The sequence below is a fragment of the Scyliorhinus torazame genome, chromosome 5 (genome assembly GCF_047496885.1).
Source record: "Scyliorhinus torazame isolate Kashiwa2021f chromosome 5, sScyTor2.1, whole genome shotgun sequence".
In the NCBI taxonomy this organism is placed as follows: Eukaryota; Metazoa; Chordata; class Chondrichthyes; order Carcharhiniformes; family Scyliorhinidae; genus Scyliorhinus; species Scyliorhinus torazame.
The window spans coordinates 114,265,037-114,281,203 of NC_092711.1; the positions used below are offsets into that span (position 1 = coordinate 114,265,037).

Consider the following 16,167-nt stretch of genomic DNA (forward strand, 5'->3'; position numbering starts at 1 on the left):
TGATTAGACACTTGATAGTGAGGAAAAATCTGGAGGGAAAACAAGGCAAAGGATTACATGATAAAGGGCAGGGCAGGACTAGTTAGGTCAGAGCCAGGGTCCTGTGCACAGGACAAGAAGGATGTCCTAGTCTATCCAGCCTCTCCTTATAACTCAAACCATCAAGTCCTGGTAGCATCCTCGTAAATCTCTTCTGCACTCTTTCTGGTTTAATAATATCTTTTCTATAATATGGTGACCAGAACTGTACACAGTACTCCGTGTGTGGCCTTACTAATGTCTTGTCCAACTTCAGCAAGACATCACAACTCCTATATTCAATGTTCTGACCAATGAAACCAAGTATGCTAAATGCCTTCTTCACCACCTGTGACTCCACTTTCAAGGAGCTATGAACCTGTACTCCTAGATCTTTTTGTTCTATAACTCTCCCCAACTCCCGACCATGAATTGAGTAGGTCTTGCCCCGAATTGATCTAACAAAATGCATCACCTCCTACTTATCTAAATTAAACTCCATCTGCCATTCATTGGCCCACTGACCCAATTGATTCAGGTCCCGTTGCAATCCTAAATAACCTTCACTGTCCACTGGATAACCTTCACTGTCCACTGTGCCACCAATCATGGTGTCATCTGCAAATGTACTGACCTGCCTCCTACATTCTCATCCAAATAATTAATATAAATAACAGTGGACCCAGCACTGATCCCTGAGGCACACCGCTGGTCACAGGCCTCCAGTTTGAAAGACAACCCTCTACAACCACTCTTTGTCTTCTGGCGTCAAGCCAATTTTGTATCCAATTGGCTACCTCGCCCTGGGTCCCGTGAGATTTAACCTTGTGCAACAACCTACCATGCAGTACCTTATCAAAGGCCTCGCTAAAGTCCTTGTCGACAGTATCAACTGCACTGCCCTCATCTACCTTCTTGGTTCCCCCTTCAAAAAACCCAATCAAATTTGTGATTCATGATTTTCCACTTGCAAAGCAACGTTGGCTGTCCCTAATCAGTCCTCGTCTTTCTAAATGCCTGTTGATCCTCTCTCAGAATGCCTTCTAACAACTTATCCACCACAAACGTGAGGCTCACCTGTCTGTAATTCCCAGGCTTTTCCCTCTGGCCTTTCTTAAACAAAGGCATAACATTTGGTACCTTCCAATCTTCAGGCACCTCACCTGTGGCTATCGACGATTCAATATCTCTACTAGGGAACCCGCAATTTCCATCCTAGCCTCCCACAATTTCCTGGGATACATTTCACCAGTTTCCGGGGATTTATCTACCTGGATGCACTTTAAGCTTGATCTAAACCCATTCCCCCACTCCATGTTGTGGGTAATCTGCAATCCCCAAACCAAATTTTAACAGTCCCAGCTCCCAATACCTTCCATTCTGTCTCTCCTAGCCGTGGCATCCAGGGATGGTTTTGCTAACCTGCCTGTGTATCTGCTCTGGCAGTGTTTGATAACCGAGGGTAACTGGAGCTTTACTCTGTATCAAACCCCGTGTTGTACCTGTCCGAGAGTGTTTGATGGGGACGGTGTGTAAGGGGATTTCCTCTGTGTCTAACCTTGTGCTATACCTATTGTGGGAGTGTTTGATGGGGACAGCATCGAGGGAGATTTACTCTGTATCTAACATCATTTTGTATCAGCCTTGGGAGTGTTTCATGGGGCAATGTAGAGGGAGCTGTGCTGGAACTGATTGGAGAATGGTTCAAGCTGGCACGTGGTACTCAGATTTTCCAGTACAGACACCCTTCACTTTAAAAATAACATTTCATTCAGAGATCAGAGACACCATCACCCCCCCCCCCCCCCCCCCCGCACAGTTCCAGAGGGACAGCGAGAGTGCTGAACTCTGTTGCACCATTTCTTTATATTTCATCCAAGTATTTTTCTGTTTCATAGAATCCCTACAGTGCAGAAGGAGGCCATTCGGCCCATCGAGTCTGCACTAACCCTTCAAACCGGCACCCCACTCAGGACCACTCCTCCACCCTATCCCCGTAACCCCACCTAACCTTTGGACACTCAGGGGAAATCTTTTAGAATGGCCAATCCACCTAACCTGTGCGTCTTTGGACTGTGGGAGGAAACTGGAGCACCCGGAAGGAACTCACGCAGACGTGGGGAGGAAGTGCAAACTCTACACAGTCACCCAAGGCCGGAATCGAACCCCCCTCCCTTTGATCACCTGTCAGCCTCTGTTCGAATGAAAAGAGCCCCAGTTTCTCTAATCTCTCCTGGTAACTGAAGCCTCTCCTCCCTGCATCATTTCAGTGAATCTCTTCTGCACCCTTCCCATGGCCTTGACATCCTTCCTGGTGTAAGATCCCCAAAACCTGATCTAATATTCTAAACTGCAGCCAAACCAGTGATTTGTACAGATTTAAATGACCTCTGTCATTTTGTATTCCACACCCAGAATTATAAAACCTTGGATCCCATGTGTTTTTTAAACACTTTATCAACTTGTCCTCCCACATTTAAACATTTGTGTATCTGAACTCCTTTTAGGGTTTTGGAGATATTAACATAACATGGCTGAAATACATTATGACATCCAATGTCTGATATAATGCGTGTTATGGGATAATGCGTGTTATGGGAGAGAGAAGTTTAGTCTGAGTTAGAAACTCAAGCAGGCGCTTCACTGCAGACAGGTCACCGTGGAAACGCTGATAAGACATTCCTTCACTGCAGACAGGTCACCGTGGAAATGCTGACAAGACATTCCATTCCACAGAATCGACTCATTGGAAACTCTAATCAGATAGGGGGGGGGGGGGGAGGAGGACAGAGTTTGTCTGTTATTAACCTCAACATAAACTTAAACCAGAGTGAATCATGGAACAGATTTTAAAAATTTAAAACTAAATTTAGAGTACCCAATTTTTTTTTCAATTAAGGGGCAATTTAGCATCGTCAATTCACCTACCCTGCACATCTTTGGGTTTTGGGGATGAGACCCACCAAACACAGGGAGAATATGTAAAGTCCACACAGACAGTGACCCAGGGCCAGGATCGGACCTGGGACCTCAGTGCCGTAAGCAGCAGTGCTAACCACTGTGACATCGTGCTGCCCTTGCAACGGATTGAATTCTAATTTGTGATGTTTATAGTTACAGTAGTGGAACTATCAGAAATAACAGAATTAACAGGCAGGGTAGTTTAGGGAGAATGAGGAAATTACTGAAGAAACGTAACTGCTGGGAACCGGAGTATGTGTCCTTGTAAATCACAGATTAGAAAAATTCCTGCTGTCTTTTCCTCACTTGCTGCATGAACTGTGTTCCGTACTGGGCACCAAACCTCAGGAAAGATACATTGCACTTGGTAACAGTCCAGTACAGATTGACCCTGATGAAGTGAGGTTGGTGAACTGAGTGAATCCCTTCCCACACACGGAGAACATTAACGGTCGCTCCTCAGTGTGAACAGGTCGATGAATCTCCAGGTCTGATTACATCTATTCCACAGTCCCCAGATTTCCAAAGCTTCTCCCAGCGAGACTACATATCGTTCGAAAGGTTAGGTCATCGGCTAAAACATCATCTACATTCAGAACACGTGAACTGTTTCTCTCCACATTGAACAGGGCTCTTTGCTTCCATGTTTAAAGGCTGATGGTGTTCATGGCCATAGAGGGATTTGACAACATGAATGCAAATTTTATAATGGAGGCATTGCTCAGTCAGAGCCAGTGTAGGTCAGTGAGCACAGGGGTGATGGTGAACAGGACTTGGTGTGAGAAAACACACAGTCAGCAGAGTTTTGGATGATCTCCCATTTCCATGTGGGGTGAATGTGAGGCTGGACAGGAATGTATTGGAATCAAGTCTAAAGGTAACAGGGGCATGGATGAGGTTTCAGCAGCAGCTGGGGTGGGAATGGACACAGGTGACATTATGGAGATTGAAATATCTGGTATTAGTGATGGTGTGGATATGGGGTCAGAAACTCACCTTTGGGTCAAATCTGACACGGAGATTGTGCAGAGTGTGGTTCAGCCTCAGACAGTTCCCAGGGAGAGGGATGGACTCGGGAGTTAGGGAACGGAATTTCTAATGGTGACTGAAGACAATGGCTTTGGTCTTCCCAATTTTTAATTGGGGGAAATTTCAGCTCATCCAGTACCGGATGTGGGACAAGCAGTTTGATAATTTAGTAACAGTGGAGGAATGGGGAGGGATGGGGGTGAGGTAGAGCTGGGTGTTGTCAGTGGACATGTGAAAACTAACAGTTTTGGATGATGTCACCTAGTGGCAGCATTTAAACGGTCTCTCGTCAGTGTGAACTCTTTGATGGGACATCTGAACCCGAGAACTTTTAAAGCACTTCCCGCATTTTCTGCATTTAAAAGGTCTCTCATCATTGTGAATCTGCTGGTGTGTCAGCAGTTGGGATGAATGAGTGAATCCCTTCCTACACTCGGGGCAGGTGAAAGGCCTTTCCCCAGTGTGAACTCGCTGGTGCATCAACAGGCTGTATGACTGAGTGTATGACTGAGTGAATCCACGCCCACACTCGGGGCAGGTGACAGGCTTCTCCCCAGTGTGAATGTGTCGATGGGTTGCCAGGTCAGATGGGTAATTGAACGCCTTGACACAGTCCCCACATTTCCATGGTTTCTCCCTGCTGTGACTGCGCTTGTGTTTTGACAACTCACAGAACACTTGTATGGTTTCTCCCCACTGTGAACTGTGCTTTTTCCTTCCATGTTCAAAATCTGATGATTTTCAGGTTACGATCAGTTCCACGACTGTCAGATTTTGATGTGGTGCTTGGTTGGAGTTTCCCAATTGCACATCCTTCCCTGCTAATACCCTGTGAAACTGATTTAAAACTGAAAATAGGGAGTGAGAGAGAACCCACAAAAACACAAAGGCATGTTGTGAAATTGAGCTGAATGAATCTGGTAACTTGTGGGGCCGGCACTGGGAAAAAGTGACCACGAAAACTGTTGAACCTGTTGTGAAAAGTTAACTAGATTCGGGCCTCTGCACAAACACAAGAAATAGGAGCAGAAGTAGACCATTTGGTCCGTCGAACCTGCTCTGCCTTGAACACGATTGTGGCTGACCTCCATCTTCAATTCCACTTTCCCATTAGCTCTCTATGTCCTTTGACTTCCTGAGACCAAACATCTCACCATCTGAGCCTTAAATATATTCATCGATGGTCACAGTAACTTCATTGCAGTGTTAATGTAAGCCTACTTGTGACAATAATGATTAGTATCATCCACAACCCTCTGGACTCGAATTTTATGTGAGAAACAGAGTGAGAGAGAAAGAGAGTGAGTAGTGGGGGAGAGAGAGAATCAAAAAGATTGACGGAAAGGGAGAGAGTGAGAAAGGAGTGAGGGTAACAGCAAGCAATGGACCAACAACTGAATCACAATTTGACAGAATCTCCTAAACACTTAACCTCCACCACCTGGATGGAGCAGGACAGCAGATGTATGTTAACATCACCACCTGCAAGTTCCTTTCCAAGACGCACACTGTCCAAACTCGTCCAACATCCAGGGCTGGATGAGCAGAACTTTCCTCCATTTAAATATTGACAAGACTGAACCCATTCCCTTTCAACCCCGCTACAAACTCCACTCTCTTGTTACAAATTCCATCCCTGTCAAATGTCTGAGGCTGAAGCAGACTGTTCACAACCATGGTGAACTATTTCACCCCCAGATGAGCTCGTGACCACAGATCCACATCATCACCAAGATTGCAGACTTCCACCTCAGGAACATAGCTCGACTCCACCTTAGTCTCTGTCCATCTGCTGCAGAAACCATCATCCATTCTTCTGTTACCTCTCAACCAGATTATTCCAACGCACTCGCAGCTGGACTCTAACATTAAACAACCCCCTCCATCCCATCCAAAACTCGGCTACCCAAGTGCTTACTCACACCAGCCCCTGTGCCCACCAATCTGCAAATGCTTCCTTTTAAAAGGCACAAAAAGTTTAAATTTCTCATTGTTTTACTCCAAGGTAATGACCATCCTGATCACTGTAATCTCCTCCACACACACCCCTTTGGGATCTCTGCACTCATTTAATTCCAGCCACGTGAGCATTCCTGATTTTAATCTCTCAACCATTACTTAGTTTCCAGGGCCTCTATTTCTGGAATTTCCTCCTTAAAACTCTCCGATTCACTTTCCTCCATTAAGATTGTCCTTAAAATCTAATATCTCCTCTTGTGGCTCAGTGTCAATTGTTACTTTGATGTGGAGATGCCGGCGTTGGACTGGGGTGAGCACAGTACGAAGTCTTACAACACCAGGTTAAAGTCCAACAGGTTTGTTTCGATGTCACTAGCTTTCGGAGCGCTGCTCCTTCCTCAGGTGAATGCAGAGGTCTGTTCCAGAAACACATATATAGACAAATTCAAAGATGCCAAACAATGCTAGGAATGCGAGCATTGGCAGGTGATTAAATCTTTACAGATCCAGAGATGGGGTAACCCCAGGTTAAAGAGGTGTGAATTGTATCAAGCCAGGACAGTTGGTAGGATTTTGCAGGCCAGATGGTGGGGGATGAATGTAATGCGACATGAATCCCAGGTCCCGGTTGAGGCCGCACTCATGTGTGCGGAACTTGGCTATAAGTTTCTGCTCGGCGATTCTGCGTTGTCGCGGGTCCTGAAGGCCGCCTTGGAGAACGCTTACCCGGAGATCAGAGGCTGAATGCCCTTGACTGCTGAAGTGTTCCCCGACTGGAAGGGAACATTCCTGCCTGGTGATTGTTGCGCGATGTCCGTTCATTCGTTGTCGCAGCGTCTGCATGGTCTCGCCAATGTACCACGCTTCGGGACATCCTTTCCTGCAGCAATTGTTACTTTGTAATGTTTCTCTGAAAGTCTTCAAAGTTTTATTCTGTTCAAGTCACCATATAAATTCGAATTATTGTCACTGCCCTGGACATATATTCTGCCCCATAAATAGGAATTTGTAACTCAGAGTGAAGCAGTTTGCTGGACATTCTGTCATGAAGGAACATTTCGAAAATGTTGCCCCCAACAATGATGGCGACTGAGCCTGCGCTCTTCTGCTCGTGCCCCGATAAAGATGGTGGGTGCGCGTGCGCACTGCCGCTAGTGAACCAAATAAGGATCCCGATGGCGCATGCGCGCCGCTGCCAGTACCAAATAAAGATGGCGGCCGCAAAATCTTGTTTGTGAGAAAGCTGCAGCTCCCGCTCAGATCCCCAGGTACCTTCAGGTTATTTTTCCGGATTTTTGGTCTATCTAACATGTACTCGAATTTTCCTACCGACCCTCCTGATTCATCTCTCCCTCCGTCCCGTCATCCCCGGATTGTAGATCCGAGAAAGAACCTTTTGCTGTCACCATTAATCACATTGCGCATGCTTCACTCAGCCCAGTCCCGCCTCATCATTCACGCTGATTGGTTGGAGGACCAGTTGGTCCTCCGGACGTGCCCACCCTTCGCCTATTGGTTCGGTGCTGCCGTCAATCACCCCGCGCATTGTGAGGGGTCAGTGTCGGGGGGGCGGGGTTTACAAACCGCAGTCCGGCCCCAGAGCCGAATGTGTAACAATGAACATTCTCCACTCTCACTATCCGCCGCTTCCGGCTTCTCTCCACAAACAACCTCACAGAGACCAGGGGGGAGACACTGACCCAGTGACAATGTCACTGCATTGGAGAAAAAGACTAATGGCACCGCTCCTGTTCAAAAAGGCAGAATGTCGGAAACTAGTTAGTTTAAAGCCTGTTGTTGGGAAACTGCTGGAATCCATTATTGAGGAAGTAGTAACTGGACATTTGGAAAGTCAAACCGCAATCCATCAGTCAGCCTGGTTTGGTGAAGTGTTTGACTCGTTGGAGTTCTTGGAAGATGTAACAGGCCAGGTGGATAATGGGGGTCCTGTAGATGTATTTGGACTTCCAGAATACAGTTGATAAGGTGTCACACAAAAGGTAATAAACAAGGTAAGATCCCACGAGGTTTAGAGGTAATATATTAGCTTGGATTGAGGATTGGCTAACCAACGGACAGCAGAGAGTGGGGTTAGATTATATTAGATTTATTGACACATATCTTGAGGAAAAACATTTTTACCCAGAGGGTGGTGAGGGTCTGGAATGCACTGCTGAGGAGGGTGGTAGAGACGGGTTGCCTCACATCCTCTTAAAAGTACCTGGATGAAGACTGGCACGTCATAACATTCAGGGCTATGGGCCAAGTGCTGGCAAATGGGATTAGGTAGGTGGGTCAGGTTTTGATGTGTTGGTGAAAACTCGACGGACAGAAGTGCCTCTTCTGCACTTTTGCTGATAATACAAAGTTCGGTGGCATCGTAGACAGCATTGATGACAGCATAAAACTGTAAGAAGATAATGATAATATTAATAATAATAATCGCTTATTGTCTCAAGTAGGCTTCAATGAAGTTACTCTGAAAAGCCCCCAGTCATCACATTCCGGTGGCTGTTTGGGGAGTCCGCTGCAGGAATTGAACCTCGCTGCTGGCATTGTTCTGCATTACAAGCCAGCTATTTAGCCCACAGTGCTAAACCAGCCCCTATTGACAGATATTGACAGACAAGGTGAATGGCCAAGATTGTGGCAATGTAAACAAGTGTGAGGTTATCTAGTTTGAACCAATAACGGTGAGAGCTGAGTACTTTCTAAATGGAAAGAGGTTAAGTACAGTGGGTGTCCAAAGAGACTTGGGGTTCATGGATAGAACCTACAGCACGGAAACAGGCCCTTTGCCCCAAACTGGCCCATGCCAACCAAAAGGTCCATCTAAGCCAACCCAGTTTGCATGCTTTTGGCCCATATACCTCTGAACCTTTCCTATCCATGTATCTGTCCTAATGCCTTTTCAATGTTGCCAATGTCCCTGCCTCAACCACTTCCTCCTTCAGCTCATTCCACATCCGTACCATCCTCTGTGTAAAACCGTTGCTCCTTAGGTTCCCATGAATTCTTTCCCCTCTGAACTTAGACCAAAGTCTTTTAGTTCTCAATTCCCCAACCCTGATAAAAAGACTGAGAGCATTCATCCTATCCATGCCTCTCATGATCTCATACACCTCTAGAAGATCACCCCTCAGTGTCCTACGCTCCAAAGAAAAAGGTCCTGGCCTGTCCAATCTCTCCTGATAACTCAGTCTCGAGTCCTGGCACCATCCTTGTGAGCTGGTTTAGCACACTGGGCTAAATCACTGGCTTTTAAAGCAGACCAACGCAGGCCAGCAGCACGGTTCAATTCCCGTACCAGCCTCCCCGAATAGGCGCCGGAATGTGACGACTAGGGGCTTTTCACAGTAACTTCGTTGAAACCTACTCGTGACAATAAGCAATTTTCATTTTTTTTTTTCAAATCTCGTCTGCGCTTTCTCCAGTTTAATAACAACGTTTGACTCTCCTATAGCAAAGCAGCCATACTCCCGGTGCGACCTTACCAACGTCCTGGACAACTGCAACATAACTTCCCAACTTCTGTACTCAATGTCCTGACTGATGAAGGCCAAAAGTCATCTTCACTGCCCTATATACCTGTGAAGGAGGAAGTGTATATCACACCTTTAGAGATCCGTGCACCTGAAGTCCAAGGTTCCTCTATTCCACAATATTCCCTCAGGCCCTACCATTCACTGTGACTTTCCGACTTTCCGCAATTCAACTCCTCACACTTACTGTATTGAACTCCATTTGCCATTTCTCGGCCCACTTCCCCAGCTGATCAAGATCCAGCTGCAATTTTTGATAACCTTCCTCACTGTCTACAATACCAGTAGTCATCTGCAAACTTAATGATCATGCCTTGTACATTCTCATCCAAATCGTTGATATAGATAACATTCAGCAATCTCCTAGTTACTAATCTCCTAGTCACTAAGTCCCCAACTTAGTTAATTACTCTGATGTCACGTTTCAGTTTTTGCCCCCAGTCCAGATACCCAACAGGTAAGTTATTTATACTTACTGATGGCAGCACGGTGGCGCAGTGAGTAGCACTGCAGTCTCACGGTACTGAGGTCCCAGGTTCGATCCCGGCTCTAGCTCACTGACCGTGTGGAGTTTGCACATTCTCCCCGTGTTTGTGTCGGTTTTGCCCACACAACCCAAAAAGATGTGCAGGGTAGGTGGATTGGCCACGCTAAATTGCCACTTAATTGGAAAAATGAATTGGGTACTTTAAATTTAAAAAAAAAATTATACTTACTGTTCCGAAGGATCCTCCTCGGATTTGCCCCAACTCCGCTCCCTGCCATCTAGGCCGTGAATCTCCGAGGTAAGTTATTGAAAATGAAATTAAATGAAAGTCGCCACATTCCGGCGCCTGTTCGGAATTGAACCGTGCTGCTGGCCTGCCTTGGTCTGCTTTCAAAGCCAGCGATTTAGCCCAGTGTGCTAAACCAGCTTACTGTTCCAAAGCTAATCCTCCTCGGATTCACATCAACTCTGCTCCCTGCCGACTAGGCCATTAATCCCCAAGGTTATTTATACTGACTGTTCCGAAGCTGCTCCTCCCCGGATTCGCACCAACTCCGCTCCCTGCCGACTAGGCCGTGAATTCCCGAGGTAAGTTATTTATATTTACTGTTCCGAAACTCCTCCTCTCCGAGTTCACACCAACTCCGCTCCCTGCGTTGGCGAGGTTCATACCTGGATGCCTGGAAAATCATTAGGATAGTAACTGTCCTGTAAGGTAATGAATCCTTTTGCTTCCCCATTGGCCGAGGAAGGCAGTGTCACAAGGATGGATGTGTTGACAGATTAATGACTGGAGGATGGGGGGGGGGGGTCATGTGATCAAACCTCCAGGAATATGTTTAATCAAAGTTGGCGAGGAGAGAATGTTGTGAATATTTATCTGAAACTGACAGTGAGGTTTCTGTAAATTTATAGGACCATGGAAGTGGAGTTTTAACAGACGGGAAACACAAACCAAATGTCACATCGCGATCTGACAGAGTCACTCGGTTCATTAGAAAATGAATATCACGATCAGTGAATGGAAACAGTTTCTTTGTCCACCCGATGGAAACCTGGCATAATCTTGTGTCCCTGAATCAAATCTCCCCTCAACCTACTTTGCTGGAACCATTCTGGTAAATCTCCTCTGCACCTTCTCCAAGAACCTTCACTTTCTTCCTGAAGAGTGGTGACCAGAGCTTTATAAAGATCCAAAGAATAGAATTAGAACCATAGAATTCCTGCTGTGCAGAAGGAGGCCATTTGGCCCATCAAGTCTGCACCGATTCTCTGAAAGGGCCCCCTGCCTAGGCCCACACCCCTACCCTTTCCCTGTAACCCCATAGCCCCACCTAACCTGCACATCCCTGGACACTAAAGGGCAATTTATCAAGGCCAATCCACCTAACTTTCCCTTCTTTGGACTGTTGGAGGAAACCTGAGCACCGGGTGGAAACCACACAGACACTGGGAGAAAGTGCAAACTCCAGACACACAGTCACCAAGGCCGGAATTGAACCCGGGTCCCTGGCACTGTGAGGAAGCAGTGCTAACCATTGTGCCACCAGAAGCATTGTTTTGGTATCAATATTATTGTTTCTGATGCTCAAGATCGAGTTTGCTTTGCCATCTATTCTCTTTAATCTGTCTTGTAGATGTACAAAATCCCTCTTCACCTCTTTCTCTCTCCTCCCAAAGAGGCCAGTTGGGTTTTTACAACAATCCAGCAGTTTTCATGTCACTTTTTCCCAGTGCCGGCCCCACAAATGACCAGATTCATTCAGCTCAATTTCACAACCTGCCTTTGTGTTTTTGTGGGTTCTCTCTCACTCCCTATTTTCTGTTTTGAATCAGTTTCGCAGGGTGTTTGAAGGGGAGGCTTCAAAGTCCGTAAACTCAAACCAAGCATCACATCAGGATCTGACAGAGTCTTCAATTTATCATATCCTGAATATCAGCGGATTTTGAACATGGAAGGAAAAAGCATCGTCCATAGTGGAGAAAAAACGTACTGTTTGTGTGGACGAGGACTCGATCTATCAGACCTCACAAGCCACAAATGCAGTCGCACTGAGGAGAAAGCATGGAAATGTGCAGATTGTGGGAAAGGATTCACATCCCCATCCCACCTGGAAACTCACCGACGCGTTCACACTGGGGAGAGACCATTCACCTGCTCCAAGTGTGGGAAGGGATTCGCTCAGTCATCCACTCTGTATAGACACCAGCGAGTTCACACTGGGGCGAGACCATTCGCCTGCTCCAAGTGTGGGAAGGGATTCAGTGATTCATCGGCCTTACGGAAACACCAGCAAATTCACACTGGGGAGAGACCATTCACCTGCTCCAAGTGTGGGAAGGGATTCACTCAGTCATCCACTCTGTATGGACACCAGCGAGTTCACACTGGGGCGAGACCATTCGCCTGCTCCAAGTGTGGGAAGGGATTCAGTGATTCATCGGCCTTACGGAAACACCAGCAAATTCACACTGGGGAGAGACCATTCACCTGCTCCAAGTGTGGGAAGGGATTCACTCAGTCATCCACTCTGTATAGACACCAGCGTGTTCACACTGGGGAGAGACCATTCACCTGCTCAGAGTGTGGGAAGGGATTTACTATTTCAGCCCACTTGCTGAGTCACCAGCGAGTTCACACTGATGAGAAACCGTTTAGGTGTCTAGACTGTGGGAAATGCTATAAAAGTTCTGGGCAACTGATGAGCCATCAACGTGTTCATACTGACGAGAGACCGTTCAGGTGCTCTCACTGCGGGACTGGGTTCAGACGATCATCTGACCTCACTGTACATCACCGAATTCACACTGAGGAGAGGCCATTCATCTGCTCCAAGTGTGGGAAGGGATTCACTCAGTCATCCCACCTGCTGAGACACCAGCGAGTTCACACTGGGGAGAGACCATTCACCTGCTCAGAGTGTGGGAAAGGATTCAGTGATTCATCCAACCTGCGGAGACACAAACGAGGCCACAAGTAACCACAGTGATTGGATTTTGCTGTCACTCACATTCAGGACTGAACCATGTTCAGTTGAGTCTCTTTCTGCTGATAACAACTTACAGGAGCTAATATTCTGGCTAAAAGTCTAATAAATTGACTTCCGGTGGCATTCGTGAGCGGAGCGGCCACGATGAGGAGAAGCTCCTGCTGGTCCACGATATCGCGGTCCTTTTTGGGGGGTTCGCCGCTGTTTTAAAAAAAAATTAACTTCTCTGGGGTCGGCCCTGCCTCCCTCGCCCAAGCATCAAAGCTCCGTTTCACAGAGCCGGAGGGTGGGGGGGGGGCGGAGACTGGCCCCGGTGGGTTCGGCGGAGCGGCTGCACGTGGAGGAGGAGCGGGACAACCTGAAAGCCGGACCTGAAAATTTGAAAGGAGCAGCGGGGGCGGAGCCAAACAGGCCGAGGCGGCAGGCCCGAAGCCAGGGCGTGATGTAGGTGAGATGTCCCACATCGGATGTCCCGCCTAGAATGTGGTAAGAAGACTGAAGCCCGGTCCCAGGGAAATTCTGGAGGAATACAAAAAAGAAGGGAAAGATGTTTTAAAGAAATTTGGTGAAAAAAACATTTTTCTCCCTTTTTTTTGATGGAAGAAATGTTTTTTGTTTTTTCTATTTAAAAAAAAAAAGGATTGAAGAAGGAAAGAAGGTGGGGGAAAAAAAGAAAAAGAATAAGCCGCTAAAGGATGCGAAAAGCAGCGTTGAGAATGGTTGGAAACGCGGGCTCGCCGTTGAATGAGAAGATGAGCAGAAGTACTGACAAAATGGCGGATGCCGGACCGCATGGTGGGTCAGCGCCTCAGCAGTTTGTGAGGCAGTTTGAGGAAGGAGACGGCGGTCGCATTGAAGTAATTGGTGGAGTAGGCAATCACCCCGGTGAGGATAGCTGTGGCAAAGACACCGGCTGAGGTGAGAGAGCAAGGCGAGAAGATGAAGGAAGTGGAGGAGGCCGTGTCGCAGCACATCGATCAGCTCACCTCGATGGGGGACGAGCTGCGGAGGGTGGTGGAGGTCAACAGAGGACTCCGAGCAAAGCTCGAGGACTTGGAGAACCGCTCGAGACGGCACAATCTGAGAATTGTGGGCTTTCCCGAAGGGACAGAGGGTGCAAGGCCGGAGAGGGTGGCAACACGGGGCTTTTCACAGGAACTTCATTGCAGTGTTAATGTAAGCCTACTTGTGATACTAATAAAGATTACTATTATTATCTGGAGCAATCCAGTCAGTCTCATTCTCCTCTATCTCTGTATCCTAACAGCTTTATTTCCCTCGGGTTTCTATCCAATTTTTAAAAAATCATTCATTGGTGTCAATTTCCAAACTCCGTCATAGGCAGCAAGGTTTAGGTAATTGCCACTGGCTGTGTAAAAACATTCTTCCTCATAACTCCTGTACCATTTGCTTGCATAGATACGGAGCAACATAGAAAATAGGAGCAGGAGGCCATTTGGCCCTTCGAGCCTGCTCCACTATTCATTACGATATAAGCAGATTAGGCTCAATTGCCTAACCCCGCTTTCCCTCCATATCCTTTGATCATCTTCATCCTAAGTGCTGTATCTAACTGCTTCTTGAAAACATGAAATGTTTTGGTCTCAATCACTTCCTGTGGCAATGAATTCCATCGGCTCACCATTCTCTGGGTGAAGAGATTCCTCCTCACCTCTGTCCTAAATGGTCTATCATAGAACATAGAACATACAGTGCAGAAGGAGGCCATTCGGCCCAACAAGTCTGTACCGACTCACTTAAGTCCTCACTTCCACCCTATCCCCCTAACCCAATAACCCCTCCTAAACTTTTTGGACACTAAGGGAAATCCACCTAACCTGCACATCTTTGGACTGGGAGGAAACTGGAGCACCCGGAGGAAACCCACGCAGACACGGGGAGAACGTGCAGACTCCACACAGACAGTGACTCAGCGGGGAATCGAACCTGGGACCTTGGCAATGTGAAGGCACAGTGCTAGCCACTTGTGCTACCATGCTGTCCTTGCTATCGCGCATACTCAGACTGTGACCCCGGCTTCTGGACACACCCACCATCGGGAACATCCTTGCCGAATCTACTCTGTCTCGCCCTGTTAGAATTTTATAGGTTTCTTTTTCTTAATATAAATTTAGAGTATCCAATTCTTTTTTTTCCCATTTAAGGGGTAATTTTAGCGTGGCCAATCTACCTACCCTGCACATCTTTGGGTTGTGGGGGTGAGACCCACACAGACTCCGGGAGAATGCGCAAACTTTACATGGACATTGACCTGGGATTGAACTTATGTCCTTGGTGATGTGAGGCAACCGTGCTAACCACTGCACCATCGTGCAGCCCACATTCTATTGGTTTCTATGAGGTTCCCCCTCGTTCTTCTGAACTGCAGTGAATACAATCCTAACTGATTCAGTCTCTCATACGTCAGTCCCTCCCATTCCAGGAATCAGTCTGGCCAAACTTTGCAGCACTTCCCCTTTAGCAAGATCATCTTTCCTCGGATAAGGACACCAATACTACACACAATAGAACATAGAACAGTACAGCACAGAACAGGTCCTTCGCCCCTCGATGTTGTGCCGCGCCTTGTCCAAAACCAAGATCAAGCTATCCCACTCCCTGTCATTCGGTGTGCTCGATGTGCCAATAACCGCTTGAAAGTTCCTGAAGTTTCTGACTCCACTATCACAGAAGGCAGTCCATTCCACACTCTAACCACTCTCTGAGCAAAGAACCTACCTCAAACATCCCTCCATTAACTCCCACCCCGAATCTTATAGTTAAGCCCCCTTGTAACGGCTACATCCACCCGAGGAAATAGTCTCTGAACGTCCATTCTATCTATCCCCCTCATCATCTTATAAACCTCTATTAACCTCTATCCAAAGAGAAAAGCCCTAGCTCCCTCAACCTTTCCTCATAAGACCTACACTCCAAACCAGGCAGCATCCTGGTAAATCTCCTTTGCTCCCTTCCCAATGCTTCCACATCCTTCCTATAGTGAGGTGACCAGAACTGCACACAATACTCTAAATGTGGTCTCACCAGGGTCCTGTACAGTCGCAGCATACCCCCACGGCTCTTAAACACAAGCCCCCTGTTAATAAACGCTAACACACTATAGGCCTTCTTTCACGGCTCTATCCACATGAGTGGCAACCTTCAGAGATCTGTGGACATG

At 47.1% G+C, this 16,167-nt stretch overlaps 1 protein-coding gene and 1 gene segment (V, D, J or C); both read left to right on the forward strand.

Annotated features, from left to right (window-relative positions):
* LOC140419496 (Ig heavy chain C region, membrane-bound form-like) overlaps positions 1–16,167 on the forward strand; it is a 43,269-nt gene that overhangs the window by 8,176 nt on the left and 18,926 nt on the right.
* LOC140422682 (uncharacterized) lies at positions 11,897–12,977 on the forward strand. The gene has a single exon (XM_072507652.1). The coding sequence runs from the start codon at positions 11,949–11,951 to the stop codon at positions 12,975–12,977; it is 1,029 nt and encodes a 342-aa protein (XP_072363753.1). The 5' UTR covers positions 11,897–11,948.